At 41.5% G+C, this 17,013-nt stretch overlaps 1 protein-coding gene across 1 annotated transcript; it reads right to left on the minus strand.

The window, feature by feature from the left end:
• Positions 1 to 3,110: 3,110 nt before the first annotated feature.
• LOC120112230 (AP2-like ethylene-responsive transcription factor PLT1) lies at positions 3,111 to 5,815 on the minus strand. Its single transcript, XM_039131094.1, has 7 exons — positions 5,737 to 5,815; positions 5,571 to 5,579; positions 5,323 to 5,411; positions 4,940 to 5,013; positions 4,801 to 4,851; positions 4,495 to 4,571; positions 3,111 to 4,354 (listed from the first exon to the last, which is right to left on the minus strand). The coding sequence occupies exons 1-7, from the start codon at positions 5,813 to 5,815 to the stop codon at positions 3,462 to 3,464; spliced, it is 1,272 nt and encodes a 423-aa protein (XP_038987022.1). The 3' UTR covers positions 3,111 to 3,461.
• Between the last annotated feature and the right edge of the window lie 11,198 nt (positions 5,816 to 17,013).

Here is a 17,013-nt window from a genome sequence, read left to right on the forward strand (position 1 = left end):
TGCCATGAGGCCTGCAACACTGAATATCACTTCATGAAAAACTGGACGCTTCTGAAGCACTGTTACCAGACAGTTCCAAATGAAACCAAACCATGCAATGAAATGGAAAATGTCCCAAATAAATCAAACAATCAACCATATCAATCCGATCAACCAACATGTCATATTAGTGCTACAAAAAAAATTAAAACATAACACCCACACACTTAAAAAAAAAAAAAAAACCACGGTCACAACCAACCTCCGGCTCCTACTGCCACCGCGCCATTGCTTCTACCAAAGCTAATGACTCCCACGCAGCTGCTTGCAGTCCGGTTTGGCCATTGGGAGCCCATGCGGTGCATGGCTGTTCTCTTCGGCACCAAAAAGCCATACACTAGAGGGAGGGAGGGAGGGAGGCGCGCGCGAGAGCGAGAGCGAGAGAGAGAGATGCGGGGTGGTGGTGGGGCCATGGCTGTCTGTATGGTCCGAGACAGCTCTGCGCGGCCGAGGAATTCTCGTCGTTTTTCCCGGTATACCCCTCGCCGCCCTCGAGGTTAATTCATGTCGGGGATTCCCGAGGTGGGCGTGGCTGAGAATAAAAAACAGGCAAGGTGGCAGGGAGATAGATATGCACTCATGCAATTTATTTAATTTTTTTTTTTTGTTAAGGGATGCACTTATGCGTTCGTTAGTATATTTATTTCATAAATATTCTCCACTACCGCTTCTATAGTATTAGTATAGATAGACGTCTATGTGCTTAGAAAACCCTAAAAAGCTAGCTAGTTTTAGATTATTTAAGGTTTATATATTCACAGAGTTTTGTTATTTCTCCTGCTGTTTCCATGGGATCAGCTTCGTTGCTCGCGATTCCAATCCTTTGCTTCGCTCAGTAGCCTCGATTGTTGGATTGAGGTGGCATGTCTAAAGAAACAGGCAACAATTGGTTGTTACTTAAGATGATAATGTTTCTATAAACATTGATAAATGTGCTAAAGTCCCCAAAATGCTCCGATCTATTTCCATGTACAGGTAAAGAGGAAGCGAATTACATCTCTCTCTCTCTCTCTCTCTCTCTTGTTTGAAACCACCTGGTTATTTTAGTGCTTGAATCTCTTGGTGGTTGTCAGCCTTTAAAATTCTTGGTAATGAGGGTCCGGAGGACCAGCAAGGAAAAAAATGGAAGTACTTTAAGAGAAACTCAAATAAGGATATCAGCAAAGTTTATGTGGTACCCTAATTGAGAGAATCATCTTTAAAGGCGCTAGTTTATTAATTAGGCTGCGTGCCTTCAGTTTTAAGGGATATGGATATCTGGAGAGGAGGAAAACTCAAGCTACACTAAAAGGTGGACTGCAAATTGAAGAACTACTAAATTAGAACACCTAGACCAAGGTAACGAATAGTTTCTTTTCTAAAGGTAATGAATAGTTCCTTGTGTATTGGGCACCACAGAAAGACTTATGCACCAAAGTGTTCCCAAGACTAGATCAAAGCTTTTTATTTTTATTCTTTTTTTAGAAGCGGGAGGTGTGACCCACCCGGTAGTTAATTTATTGGTGATGTAATAGTATTTACAGAAGTTGGTAGTGGGCCATTTGACAAGAGTGGCCCCTGATATAAAAGCTTTTTATTGGAGCAGATGATTTCTAATTCTACTGCAATTATCAAAATTGAACCGCCTGCTTCGAAATTTTGGGCACAAGACGAAATCCTATTGTATAACATGGTAAGAACAAAGTAAGAGGCATGCAAGATAATGTAAGAAGCTATATATCTCAGGGATCCTTTTAGCTCGGGGCTCTTTTGTGGCAACTAAGGCGCCATGCAAACAAAAAAAATGAGCTGGACCCATTTCAAGATGAACTATGTTAATGATCACCTACATGCGGCCTTGAAAGAATCCTCTTCTAGAACCATGCAAAGTTTGCTCGTGTGTTAGATTTGTTCGTTGCACCACATGACAATTGCTCAATGATATCTAAAGCATTAACCTGCTACGTCCTCGTGTCTCACTCCATGAACATATGTTCATTATACTGTACTCCCTCCTTAAGGGATTAATTCTAGGTAGCTGTGGGGGACATTTTATCTCCCTTCTTTAGCATATCTACTTCTAATACTGCCATCACAGTGCTGACAGTCAAAAGCTTTCTGAATTGGATTGTTAGCTGCTATATTAATTTGTAAAGGGTAGGTCCCATTCTCAAGGATTAGGATACGTAGGATGCAAGTTCAAAAGATTAAAAAAAGTATTTAAGACTATCTTAAGTATATACCTAGATCTCAAGTCATTCCCTGTAAAATATGAGAAAAGTGACTTGTAGATTAACTCGATCCAAGTCAATGATCCAAAGGTCTCGGATACATAGTACAGAACTGGTGCTCTCCTGGTAAATTATAGATGCTGACTCGCAAAAAATAGCACTTGGGAAGAGAGCAAAAAAATAACTCACATGGGAAGAGACCATTCAAAAATGCCAAAGGGTGCAGATGAAGCAATCTTTCCAGCAACAATTGACTGAATGAAACATGCAGTCTCTTAAGGCTTTACTTTTAGGCTACTGCAGTCTCCTAATAGTTTTCCAAAAATATTGCAACGTCAGATATCCACATGCAACTATATATACACACGATAACGTATAGTTGCACCACAATTCTAGAGACGAGAGCATGACATACCACAAAGAAATGGTATAAAAAAGACATTTAGAAAATTTGTATTAAAGAATGTCAGTTGTCATATATGTAAGCTTTCTTCAAAAAATACCATCTGAGAGATTACTCGTTGCATGCAGTATGCTCAAAAGGCATTTCAATTAGTGTTATCCAGTCATTACTTCGTAATGGTGTTGAGTATCTGATTCCTCACTGTTATCATTTAAAAATGGTAGAGGAAGATATAGTGACGGACGTCCTAGCATTGTCATGCCGGACCTCAAAAATTAGCATCCACAAGCATATATATTAGAAACGGTAACAGATGAATATAAAGTTCAAAGGGACTTTCTTCGAGAAAAATAATCAGCATTCATTTCTCTGAAAAAACAGATAAATATTAAGCATGAACGAGGTTTGAAAGCTCAAAGCTATTCCTTTCAATGTGCGTAGAGATAAATCATGATCGATTTGATGCACCAAACATAATATTATTTGAAGTTGCAAAGCTCCTTTTTGCAAGGATTCATCGAAACGAAGTTCCCCAAAATTGACAGCAGATGAGAAATGATGATCACATCCACCAACCCTCACAAGCCATCACCAAAACTTCAGAAGAATCCTTATGTTAGAAGAAGAGTTCAGTGAACCTAAAAATAAGTGACTCTTCTTAGTTCCTTCCTGAAGGAAAACCCGTACAAGAAAAAAAAAATTCAAAATTAGGAGCTAAGTTCTATATCTTTTGTTCATTTTTTTTCTTCTCTAAGACCACCATCCCTTCTGTCCACCACTCCTACCACCCATCCCTCCCTACCTAACACCTAAGCATCATTCCACACAGTGAAAAGAGGAGCTCCATGGCAAACAGCCACATTGTTGGCCCTGGGTGCAACAGCCTGCACTGAAGGTTGCATCCAAGTGTTACACCCACCACTCTGATCATACCCGTTATCCTTCACAACCCCACCCGATGACTGCTGCGAGAGATAATAAACACTCCTACCACCATAAGGATCAGTGGAGCCCAACATGTTCTCATAACCGATTGCCTTCCCCTCATTCTCTCCAAAGCTACTGCTCCCTTGATTGCCCTGGCCCTGATCCACCACCATTGTGCTTACAGGCAAAGCGTACCTGCCACTCCCCCCAACAACACCTTGATAGCCTCCGCTACTCCCGCCCATGCTCCCGTTGTAGATCACCGAGTTAGAACCCGTGCTATGTTCCATCGAAGAGGAATCCATGCTGATGAGGTTGTGGATCACAGATGGCTGAAAGAAGTTGTGAGTGTTGTTCCCCAGGTGGAGCTGCTGGAGGTCCTGCAAGGTATGGGCTGTGGCCATGACGCTGTCTTGTTCTTGCTTGCACCAGCCACGCTGCTGACTGTAAGGGTAATGCATGGCGAGGGGCTGCGCCTGCGGGAAGGCGAAGGGGGGCCAGCCGTGGTGGTGAGCATGGGAGGCATAGCTGCTGCTGATCCCATCGGTGAGTTGGGAGGTGAGGTTGTCGTCGTCAGTCCGACGGCCATCCACACTTGCCTCTGCGTGCTCAGACACATCCTTGAGGCGCTTCGCAGCCCCACCTATCGGAAGTGTGCTGCTCTCAAGGATGCTCTTGACGTCGTAGCGGCTCATGTCGAAGTTAGTAACGGCATTCAGTCCTCGGAATTTTATCGCAGCAATGTCATAGGCCTCTGCTGCTTCCTCTTGGGTACCTATATAAAAATGATAAAAGAGGTGATAAAATTGGTGCTTACAATAATTGGTTGGCATGTGATCATCAATGACATTGTTCTGATTCGAAAAAAGTTCAAAGACATCTTCAAAGCAGTTCAATTAAATGAGAAAGACTTACTGAACGTGCCCAAGTAGAGATCCTTATTCCCTGCCACCCTTCCTATCCGTGCTTGCCATCTTCCATGTTGATGATGTCTGTCAGTATTATAAACCAAATATATAAGCTTGTTTCGTGGATAAGTATTATTCTTCTGACACAATCTTGCAAAAGTATTAGTCTGGAAAGAGCTCAGGTTAAGTTTGTACTTGCAAATATCAAATCAAAATGCAGTTTGTGATAACATTTGAATCCTACAGTATTCACTTAAAAAAAAAAGATCTTTTTTCAGTCTGTTGATGTAGCAAAAAGAGCACGCAAAAATACCTTGTAACTCCACGATAAATGGAGGCACCCCGAGAAAATCCACTACTCTTTCTGCATCATTTAAAAATAATATGTTAACTCCAAGGTTAGCTGATCATTTTTGTCAACTAAAAAGTATATCATAGAGTTCAAAATTTACCTTCTTAGCGATGCAACATACTCTTGCCTAGTCATGTGCTTCATCTCTTCCAGCTCTTTTTCGTAGTTGCTAATCTGAATATGTGCAGAGTATGCACTTAAGCACTCATGGAAAATATAAATATAGGAGAAATTGATGAGCGTAATAAATTTTTAGCTCAGATGTCATTGAAAAGAAAAGAAAAGAAAAGAAAATAACTGGGGTCAAGGTCGGCCAGTGAGATGATGGGGATAAGCTACATCGTCGAGAGGAAACAGCCTGGATCACAAGCTAAGGTCCCTAAATGACCGCTCAGTGATAAAGAAGGTAGGGGTGCAGAGACAGCCAAGAGGTTTACTTAGAAGCAGCCACCCTTGTAAGAGTGGGTAAATAATTTAACTTACAGGAAAATTGGTTGTTGTAGTAGGACCCCAGTATTTGAGAGCAGCCAAATCATAAGCTCTAGCAGCCTTTTCTTCTTTGTCATATCCACCTGTTAAAAGTTACAAAGAAGTAGAGATAACAAGAGATTGAAAAGGAATCAGGATTTCCCTGAGCCTATCACTTGAATAACAGTGAACGAAAAGAAAGCCTGTAATGATACAAAGAGATATATACTGAAAGAAGTGGGAGGGCAGCATATTTTACTTACCCAAATAGACTGCATGTAATTGAAACAAGACCCATTTCCATAAAATGTGACAATGCCCAGAAGGAAAAGAGAGAGGGAAAGTTAGACAAAAGTAAAACTGAGGGGTTGTAAATCTAGTGCATGTCGGAAAGAAGATGAAACATATCGATGGCGCAACTTAATGTACCTTGCCTGCCCTTACGAGTTTGACCTTCTTCTTCTGCAACTGTTATCCATAGATGGGCCTCATACCTTCCGGTCCTCATCTATGTCTGTTAAAAAAAAGAAAGAAAGAAAAATAGAATCAAAGGTTTAGCCTTTAAAAAAACGTAAGAAATAACAAACAAGGCTAAAAAGCAAATAAATTCTCCAGTTCATATTCTAACTACATATATATAAATATATATATATATATATATATATATATATATATATATATATATATATTAATATAGCTTCGTGTCGTAAGTTACAAACAGATCATAACTTGCATACATCCAAGACTGGACATTTGGATTCTGTTTCACCGTAGATGATGATGAATCTAGCTAATCTTTTCAAAATGTTATAATGTAATTTCATGAGATCTATACAACAAACAAAGAAAAAAAAGGTAACCACAAGTGTTTTCAAGATCTGTAATTACAATCACCCCACGAATGATCATTTTTGATTAGTGCTTAGCAAAGGAAAGCATATTTAAAAAAGATTTGCATGAAATGGTAAAAGTGATCTTCACGTTTCCATTCCTAAAAGAACTACAAAAGAAAGAAAAAAAATAGAACATGCTCCACATCTATATTTGCAGCAATAATTAATCATTATTTTAATTCTATTTGCTTTGTTAACTAAGATTGCATGATATGAATATATCCGTGGGCCATTTAGGCTCTTCAATCCGCTCAAATCAACAGATCGAACCATTCTAAGTACTCTAATATATATATGTCGTCCTTCTTCTCAGATTGTCCTTGCAGATTTGGGTTGCTACCGTTGATGGCAAAAGTATCTGCGGATCATCTATAAATGTGATGATACCTAAGCGTATTATCAATAACATAGAGGAAGTAAAATATTCTACTGAGGGCACGTCGAACCTCGTCACGCCCCGGTAAATGGAGGTCCTTTGCCGAAGGTATCAATGGACTCCTCGGCACTGCTTCTATTGAACCACTCTGCGCATCAAGACTACTCCCACTACCCTTGCTGTGTTCTCCGAGGAAGAGCTCTCCTCCCCCGCTTGCTGCTGCTGCCAAGAGTGGCAACGCAGAGCTGGATTGTGAGCCTGTACTCATCGACAGCGACAAGCTCTGCGAACTCGCCATCGGCCCTCCGACACCTCCCTCCAAGGTGCCCGACCGCAATTGCTAGTCCCAGCTGAGTCCATGTTGCTGTTTCCTTCTGGCTGCTGCAGTGGGGCTGGCTGGTTGCGCAGCAAGTCTTGATCATCGAGAGCCCGATGGAGTTGCTGCTGCTGCCGGTGCCAGTGCTGTTCATTAGCCCCCATTATTCCCACATTGGAGGTCATTGATGCTGCTGCAGGGAGCTGGAGGGAGCAATTGGAGAACATGTAGTCGCCTGAATTGTCATAGGTCCAGGAATCGAGCTGCACCCGGGGGGCTTCTGATCGTGGTCAGAAAACGAGTTGCCACCAAGGAAGTCTTCGAGCTTTGGCTCGTCATGATCCATGTTGTTCTGATTGCTGCTCGATCCCACCAGTATGGATAGCTCTGAAGAGCTTCCTTTGAAGTCCAAACTCTTCATGCTCCAGTCTATAAATTAGAAAGAAGGAAGGGAGAGAAATACGAGGAATAAGAAGAGATGAGATATAGAATATCCATATCCAAGATATGTGAATGAAAAGCAAGCTGACCTTGGGGATGAGAGTTAGGTCGGTTTGAGGGCTTCCAGGATGCCAAAAAGGCCATCTGACCTGAGGGGTTGGGATGCCGAGGGGAGGACCGATGCAGGGTCGGTGGAGAGACCATAGCAATCAGCGGAGACCTCGTCGCCAGAGATAAGGGTGGGGGATTGGTGAGGCTGTGAGGGTGGAAGCTCTTGGGGAGACAAGGAGAAGCCTAACAGTTGTTCATAGAGGCCATTAAAAAGATGGGTTGGGGTGGCACACAGGCTATTATAGATATTGAGAGGGCAAGAGAGGGGGAGGTGGGAGTTGTCGTTTTAACGGGGAGTATTTTCTCTCAGTGCTAAGGGGAAGGAAGGGAAAAGGGGAGGGGATGTGGGGTCAGTGGCTGTAGAGGGTGAAAATTGGGGAGGGGGAGGAGAAGAGAAGGGGATGCTGCGGTGATATGTGAATCACAGAGGGGCCGGTGTGTTGGGTTTTGGAAGAGAAGAAGAAAGGTCAGAAGAACCTGAAAGAAAGTAACAATTAATTCAAACGCAAGCAAGCACAGTGGCTTCATATATATATCTCTGGAAACAAATAAGACTCCCCTTTCTCTCTCTCAATGCAAGGGTGTTGATAGTTGATGGTAGCCTGGTATATGACAGGCTGGCTAATAGCTAGGAAAATAAAAGGATAATAATATCTAAGCAAAATATAATGATGATAGATTTTTATTTGTCAGTTTGGTAAGCCTTAGAGATGGTTAAGCTGCATGTGTGACAAGAATATTAGTTTATATTTACAAGTCTGCTAGTATATTGGTTGGGTTTTGCTAAGTTTTTTGACCAATACTTGAACCTATGTGAACAGGAAAAGAAGTAGTTTAACACTTTGTGGAATCGACAGAAATGAGGCTTTTGTGACAGTTCATTCCTTTCATTTCAAAGGCAAAGCTTAAGCTCTCCTGAGTCCTGACCTTCAGAGTTTGGTTTGTCTCTATTTTTCTAAACGCTAGGGGCACACGTGTAGAAGTTGATCAACCCATTTATTCAAGCCCAGTTGGCCATGAGTCGTATCTTGTCAGCACCTCTCTCGCTCTCTCTCTCTCTCTCTCTCTCTCTCTGCACTCTCTGTGAAAAGCCATGAGAGCCCATCACTTCTCTTCATTTCTGTCCTTTCGTCCAAACTATAATTTTTGGAACTACCCTTTTGTCCTAATGATCTGACTCTCTCTCGCTCTCCCCCGCGCTCCATAGCCTCCATTCGGGCCCTCCCACTGCCATTTTCCCTTACCAATGACAGATTTTCAGTGATGAGAGCCCATCACTTCTCTTCATTTCTGTCCTTTCGTCCAAACTATAATTTTTGGAACTACCCCTTTTGTCCTAATGATCTGACTCTCTCTCGCTCTCCCCCCGCGCTCCATAGCCTCCATTCGGGCCTCCCACTGCCATTTTCCCTTACCAATGACAGATTTTCCACTGAGGAGAGAAACTATCACCTCTCGAAAACAAGAAATATCTATATAGAAAAAATAACAAAAAGCATATAAGTGAAAGAGATGGGTTCGCCACCTGCACCCTATATGAGGACACGAACCCTTGTCTTCCGGACCTTGATCTCATTTCATTCTCAAACCCTTAACAAAACGAATTTGGAGGCTCGACCCCACTTCAGGAATTTCACTTGCTCACCCCTCTTCCTTCTTTATCACAGTACGGCAAAGACTAAACAACTTTTTTTTCCTCTCACTGAGAAACAGAAGAGAGAGAAGGGGAGGGGGAGGGGACTAGGATAGGAGTAGTTTTTATCTCGGTGGGTGCACAGCTTGCTGAAAGTTTGACCGTCAAGAGGGAATCAAAGATGGTAAAACACATGGCTTTCCTCTCTCTCTGATCTCTCTCCTATATTATTATACAAAGCCTGCTCCACTGTAAAAATAAATGCCTCTCGGTAATCTAATCACAATCAGAGAGAGAACAAGTGTGAGAGAGAGAGAGAACGAGGGAGGAGAGACAGAGTAATTACTAATAAGGATCCAAAAGGCCAAACCAAACAATGGACCAGTTCTAGGCTTTGGCAGGGCTGTTCTGATCCTCCTGCGCTCCTAACACTGAACTTTTGTACGGGAGCAGGGCACCACGCGCGCACTGTTCCCACGTGGGCACATGCCATGGTGGCTTTCCCTGCGTCCTTGTGTGCCTTCGCGTGGACCAACCGGCCCTACTACTTCCCAGTTCCATATACGGAACCACCCTCAAGGTTGGTGCCAAATTAAGCATGGATCCATGCATCCATCCATTCCCCCACCCCATTTTTGTCCACATCGCACGTGTATAGCACAGTATAATCCTTGGATGAGATGTGCATGCGCCACACATACGTGCATCTACTTTCACGTACGTGCATGCACCGGCCATGCATGCATGCACGCTGAGCCACGTTTAGCTACGTGCTACCTCATGGATATCTCATCTAGATATTTTACATACATGGCAGTACAAGAAACTAATGCAAAGAAAGAAAGGGTTAAATGCTGTGGAGCACCATCATCCTTCTCCTTCTCCCTGCCGTTTAAGAGGCATTGGAAATTAGAAAAAGGAGAGAAAGGGGGGCGGTGTTCATGGAGCGGGCGCAGCCATTGGTGGCGGGGGGAGGTTGGGGGTGGGAGGCCACCGACACGTGCCGGTTGGTCGGGCCCACCCAATCCTCATTAAAAAATACCAGCCCCTGCCATGAGTGGCCAACCGTTGGCGCCTGGGAGATAACAACGTCCCTTCCAGGGAGAGTAAAAAGCAAGCGACTCTTAATAAAAAAACACAAATATAAATTATATAAAGCCTAGACTCCACAAAAAGAATTAAAAAAAAAAGATAAACCGACACAACTAAGATATCTCATCTTTTACACCAATAATATAATCCAGGCTCTTAAGTTTTAATATATAATTAATATATATATATATATACACATACGTACGTACGTATATATATATATATATCTAGTGTTAATTTTACACTCTGTATAGAGTTCGACAGTTACTATGAGAGGGGTTAGTGGTAAACAGTGATAATATATAAAATAGGGGACGGTAAGTGAGGTCTTGGCACGGGGTTCGAGAAGGAAGACGGGGGGTGGGAGGGGGCTATTCAAACCCCTAGGAACTGGCTCGGCCTAGGAGAAATCGGCGGAGCACCCGTGCCTCCTCCGTATGAATACGTGAATATAGCCATGCACAAATGCCAAGAGTAGAGAGAGAGAGAGGAAGCATAAAGACTCAAAGGAAGAAGATGAGTCGGCTTTAGAGTGGAGGGAAGAGGCAAAAAGATGGTAAACTCATCCAACATCCATCGCTTTCCTTAGCCCGGGTTTTATGAACTAGCTACGCTTAGCCAACTAGGGTGCGAAGACCTCATTTTAGGTTGCAACCTTTGTTGTTGGCGCGAACTCGGTTATCATGAACTTGGCTTTAGAGTCCATTCTCATTCTTTTGCTTGGTTTGTTTGAGAGAGAGAGAGAGAGGGAGAGGGAGAGGGAGAGGGAGAGAGAGATTTGGGGGGTGGGGGTGGATTAGTTTAATGCAGGCCTGTCTGGGTTTGTCTCACATAGACCCGTCCCATTTTCCAAATCGAATCCTGCTAAAACCCTAGGAATGCTCATTACAAGTAGTTTATTCCATTACTTCCAAAAAGGCTCAATAGACAATTATAATAAGAAATTGGTGCTAACAGGGGGATTGGGATGCAGGCCTTTTGACCTGGAAGACTTCCCATGTTAAGAACGGGAAGCGGGGGGGGTGAGGAAAGAAAGAAAGGTGCAAGGGGCATGAACCCTAATTCTAGAAATCGCCAAGTCATAATGGGTGTGCATTCCTCGAACCCATGGGCCTATGTTGATCCGCCTGCATACCGGCATGTGAGCTTGTGAGTGGAAATGAGGGCGAGCACACGTGTGCATGGAAGCACATCATTCCTTGCAGTCCTCTTTGCTGTATTTTAATTGCCGATGGATTGAATCAATCCAAAACACATGCTTCTTTCTCTTCCCTTTCTTTCTTGCAATTATAATCTCCCACATGCTCTCACAGCCTTTTCTTTGGCCAGGGAGAATGCTAAATATTGACCAATGGTATATAATTAAACAGTTATTTCCACCTTAGGTTGCAAGTAACGTCAAGGAACCTAAAACCAAATGGAATTAATTTTTCAAGTTGATCAGAAGAATACTGACAACGTACTACTGCGATAGCTGCAAGGTTGCGTAGGTGAAGGAATACACATGCACAATGTACCACACCACTCTCAAAGTTTTATGGCTCTAACTTCATTGATGGAGGAGCATAAGAGCAGTATGATATCATAACAATACCCAACGCATAAAGGTTCTGTTGGTCGACATGCATGAGCCTCCTTAGACCCTAATTAGTATCTCTTAAGAAGATGCTAAATGGGTCGTATATATTGACACATAAGCTATGCACAAGGATCTGGTTTTCTTTTTATGCTCGGTATTTGTTATTCGTTGCACGGTTGCTGGAAAAATATATATGTTGAATGTTTGTAGTTTAATTGTTAAGGATAGTTAATTAGGTGTGGAAAAAGTGTGATCAGTTATTATAAATATATATGTGAAGTAGGTTTGGGTAGTTGTGTTGGTGGTTGGAGTCCATGTGTCTTTATATTTTACATCTTTTTCATCATCTAAATGTTATGTTTGTTGTGAATATTTTTACCATATTTTCTTTGGAGATGGGTAAAGAGCTTTTGAAACCCTCAAAGTGAATTGATCTCCTGGAGTAGACTAAGTTGGTTATTGTATCACAATCCAATGCTAAGGCTTAGTACCATGCTATAGCAGATGTTGTAGCTGAGGTCGTCTAGTTGTGATGCGTGCTAGATATGGGTATCTCTACCACTACATTGGCACTTCTTTAGGTTATAATCAAAGTGCCATCCAGATTGTTGATATCCAACTTTTACATAAGCAAACAAACATAGTATTGTTTGTCTCAACCTCATTTGCAATTTTCACGAGGCTTCACATACAACTGCAATATCTTGTGTTCTCATTCACAAACTCTCAATGCTATCTATAATCAACCAAGATTTACACTACAAAAAAACTTATATTTACCGATGCTTTTTAGAGCATTTTCTGACGCTTATAAGCATCGGTAATTTCCATGCAGACGCTCTAATAAGTGTCGCAAATCGTTGGTAGGTGTAAGGTGGAAATATTTTTTGCCGACGCTTATTGAAAGTGCTAGCAAAATGCGAACCTTTACCAACAGTTATAAGCGTCGGTATACTTCGGTTTCCACCGACGTTAATAAGCATCGGCAAAACTTCTATTTTCACCAATGCTTAGTAGCGTCGGCAAAGCTTGAGCTCACGCTAACGTTTACAAGCGTCGACAATGCTGGAGTTTCCATCGATGCTTATTAGCGTCAGCAAAGCTTGGGCTCACGCCGATGTTTACAAGTGTCGGCAATGGCTTGGGTTTCCGTCGATATTTATAAGCGCTGGCAATGGCCCAAGACTAGTCAACGGCTTGGGTATTGCTGACACTTATTTGCGTCGGCAATACTGATACTAACAACGCTTTAAAGCGTTGTTAGAATTATTTTTATAAAAAATAAAATTCAAAAAAGCTTGTAAATCCTGTACACATTATTTACCAAACATAGACATAATAAACATCCCATTGATAACAACAATCACATGTCGCAAACAAACATATCATTCAAAACATTTATATTATCATATATGATGACATTTACATTGTCATTTTGCATTTACAATGTGCTTCAAAAACATAAAACACAAACATATCGAACTTCTAAATAAACTATATACGAGGTAACATATATAGCTCAAGTCTCAACAACATCTTGCTAACAAATTATGTTTTTATATTTTGAATTCTTAACAAAATAAGACTGTCTCTAGTTACTTCAGTAAAAGGATGGTGCTCAGGATAAGGAAGTTGTCAAGGTTGAATAGTAGTCCAAGGGAGCTGCCATTCGTGAGATTGGGAAGGTTGAATAGTTACAACCTTCCCATATGGGCTCAAGGCAAGGAGAAGAATAATCCTAAATCTGTGAGATTGGGAATATGTTACCATCACCTAATCTTAAACATATTTTAATTAATAGCTAAGTGAATATAATTTCTCCATAGACTGAAAATGGGCTGAAACCTAAAACTAGGGCATAAAAACGAAACAACTAAAGAAGCATCAGTGGCAACAAATCAGTAGTTTCTAGAGAAGAACCGAAAAGATGCAACATCTGAAAATATATGTAGGTACAATCCAGAATTTAAAGATCGAAGCAAGAGAAGAAGATCCTAAACCTGGCCTTATCCTTGTCCTTGCCGGCTCCCAAAAAAAAGCAACCGAACAAGATCTTCGGGCGGAGGCAAAGCTCGATCGAGGCTTGAGGGGAGGTCGATCGGCGCTAGAGAGGAAGGAGGAGGAGGGAGGAGGAAGGTCGATCGGTGTCGGAGAAGAGGCCGAGCTTGCGCCGAAGAGGAGGGAGCAGGAGATCGATCGGGCTAGGGCTCCAGAGAGGAGATCGATCGGGTCGGTAGCTGGGCACCGGAGAGAAGGAAAAGGGGGCTAGGGCTTGGAAAATGAGGGCTACAGGACGATCAAGCACTGGTTAAGTTGGGAGTTGGCCTTTGTCGATGCTTATAAGCGTCATCTTACTCCCAACCTCTGACGACGCTTATAAGCATCGTCTTAGGGGTTGCCTTATGATGCTTCTAAGCATCGTCCTTAGCTCGGCTCGGTTTGGACTCCGATGATACTTTTAAGCGTCGTCTAATCCCTTTCCTCCTGTTGCATTTGGCCTCCGATGACGTTAATAAGCGTCGTGCTTAAAAGCGTCGTCGTAGTTTTATATCGGCCGATGCTACTAAGAAGTGTCGGCAAATTTTAGTGTAGAGCCAAAATTACCGACGCTTCTTAGTAGCATTGGCATGTAAATATCGCTAGAGCCTTCTTCTATTGTAGTGCAGTTGCATGTATAGGTATTAGCTGTATAAAACTTGTACTAGACATCAATGCATGCAAAACCCTTGACTGAGTAGGATGAAGAGGAGGCCATACTCGCAGGAGGATCTCATAACTACCGGGGACCTGGTAAGTCACTTCAAATAGGTCCAGATAGGGTTCTGAAGCAAGATCCACCACATTTAGAGTCAAGTCACACAACAAAGATTTTGATGGGCATAATTACATATACAATGCCTATTTTTGATTTTTTTTTTTTTTTAACTGGGAAACATTTTGAGTTCTCTAGCATGGCAACCATCTAATAACTCATAAGATTCATGACATAACAATAAAATAAAGTTGATATAAAGGTTTAGATGCCACCTCCAGACAATTAGCAATTTTTTTTTGTACAAAAATTCAGCCTCTTGCCCTATGTTCCACCTTCCTACAAAAACTCATGTTAGTATATTATTCTTTAGTTCCGAAAGATATTTAAGTTAATGGGATTTAGGGAAGTCATTCTTTCTCTAATTGGGTCAATTGAAAGTTGAGAGCTAGGACAAAGGGCACCAAAAGCAAAGCCTCTATGCATGTGGAGTGGGTGGAATTGAATTCAGGGTTGGAGATGCACCACCTTGAAGTATGCACTGCAATGTAACTATGCATATAAAAGTTGTTGGAGAGATTATCAGGAATAGATGGTCTTGAAAATTTTGGAGCAAGAAAAAAAAAAAAGAAAAACAAGAAAACATGGAGTGAGAGTCAATTGAAAGATCATGTTGGAATTTTAGAACTTCTAGTACTCTATCCGCTATTCAAAGAATAGAAAGATTGAAGTGGCGTCGAATTTGGAGGTGGTGTCAAACCCCCAAGTTTCCATTATAATAGTAGCTAGAGATAGATATACATGCTCCTTTGTAATATATAGGCAAGTTCATGCCGGACTTAATCCTCAACATCAATATATCTTTCATTCATGGATTGAGAACATGCTGTATAGAAGTTAATTCTTTGATTTTTCTATCGACCTGATTCTGGTTGATCGGTTAGAGAGCAAAATTTCTCAAGTGTAATTGCTGGTGAAATTAGGAGAGGGTGGGGTTCCATCATCAACCCAAAGATCTACTAAACCAAATCCCAACCTTTTATAAGAACCCAATTATTGTAGGCACCCACTTTCGAAGAGAAGCTACAACTATGTTAAATAAAGTCCAGAGAACCGGATTGCAAGTTTATCTCCATATGTAGCCATATAAAATTCCTACAACTCAGGTATGTTGCAGGTATTGACTTAGTTTAATAAATACAGTAGCATGATTTTAAAACCTGCACATCCCACTCAAGTTAAGATACTCATATAAGCCTACAATTAACATACAAACCTAAACTTTTTGACAAAAATCAAAATTGACAAAATAACAAACATAAGCTTAATACTAATTAAGTTTGCATGCAGTTCCAAAATTCTTTTGAGTACTGAACAGCCGACATTAAAATCACATTTTGATTACTTTAAAACCTTAACCAAGTTGGAGGATTATTATGGTGTTCATGCACCAATCTAGTCTCCGCAGCGGTCGGTTTGTCGGCCGTGGCCAAGTTGGTCTCCTACTTGACATTTTTCTTTTGGTGTTAACAGTAAGGATGCATGTGGTAGTCATAATGTTAGCAGAGTATACAACAAAGAATTTTAGGCGAAGGAAGGTCCGGTTTCAAACTGAGAGTTTTATCTCTGCAAAGATGATACCCTCAGGCTCTCTGGGTTCTTTCTTTTTTATTATTGTTAAGGGGCTGTTTCTGGTTTGAATGCTCCCAAGTTTGACCAGGCTATGGCGTGAAGCGAGGGGTCACATGATGTAGTTTCTTTCACCTTTTCCAAATGGTGAGAAGGACAAAAGTTGTGGCTCGTCAGTGTTGAGAATAAAGCTGAGATTCTGAGCTGGGGCTTTGCATGCAAGATTTGGCTATAAAAAAAGACCCCTTTCTGCCTTGTCTCAAGAAAAAGGAATCAATTCTTAAGTTAGTTCCACATTCTACATGAACCTCACTAAAGTAATCTCCCAAGAGCGAATCTAAATTATTCTACATGTTGCCTTGGTCTAACCTGCAACTTCTGTAACCAAAAGTGTTAGCTTGAGTGCATATAGGAGAAATAAAAGTAGGGGAATAATCAAGTTAGGTCAGACCAGATACGGATGATGTCGGATATGATAAGTCAAAAATTTATCAACCCAAATCCGATCTTTTAATTAACTGGACAAAAATGCAAACTTAAATCTGATTATTTTATAAATAAATAATCTAATTCGGTCTAGAGAAGGTTGAGCCAAGTTAAACGAATTGCGAAAAGGTAATTGCACCGATATAATTATTTAAAACTTCTTATATTGAGTATTTGTCTCTTCTTAGGTAAGTAGAAGACAACATGATCTGATGCTGTCTCAACACCAAAGCAAGTTGAGTGGATCACCAACCAAAGGCCCTAAATGACTAGGAGACTACACCCAACTGCATTCCTTGAGCCATGTCCCAATGCACCATATCACATCAACCACATGATAAAGGTGACGCACCACTTCATGGAGCATGGGTCAAACGATCACCCTCATATACGAGTTG

This window comes from Phoenix dactylifera, chromosome 10 (genome assembly GCF_009389715.1).
Source record: "Phoenix dactylifera cultivar Barhee BC4 chromosome 10, palm_55x_up_171113_PBpolish2nd_filt_p, whole genome shotgun sequence".
Lineage (NCBI taxonomy): Eukaryota > Viridiplantae > Streptophyta > Magnoliopsida > Arecales > Arecaceae > Phoenix > Phoenix dactylifera.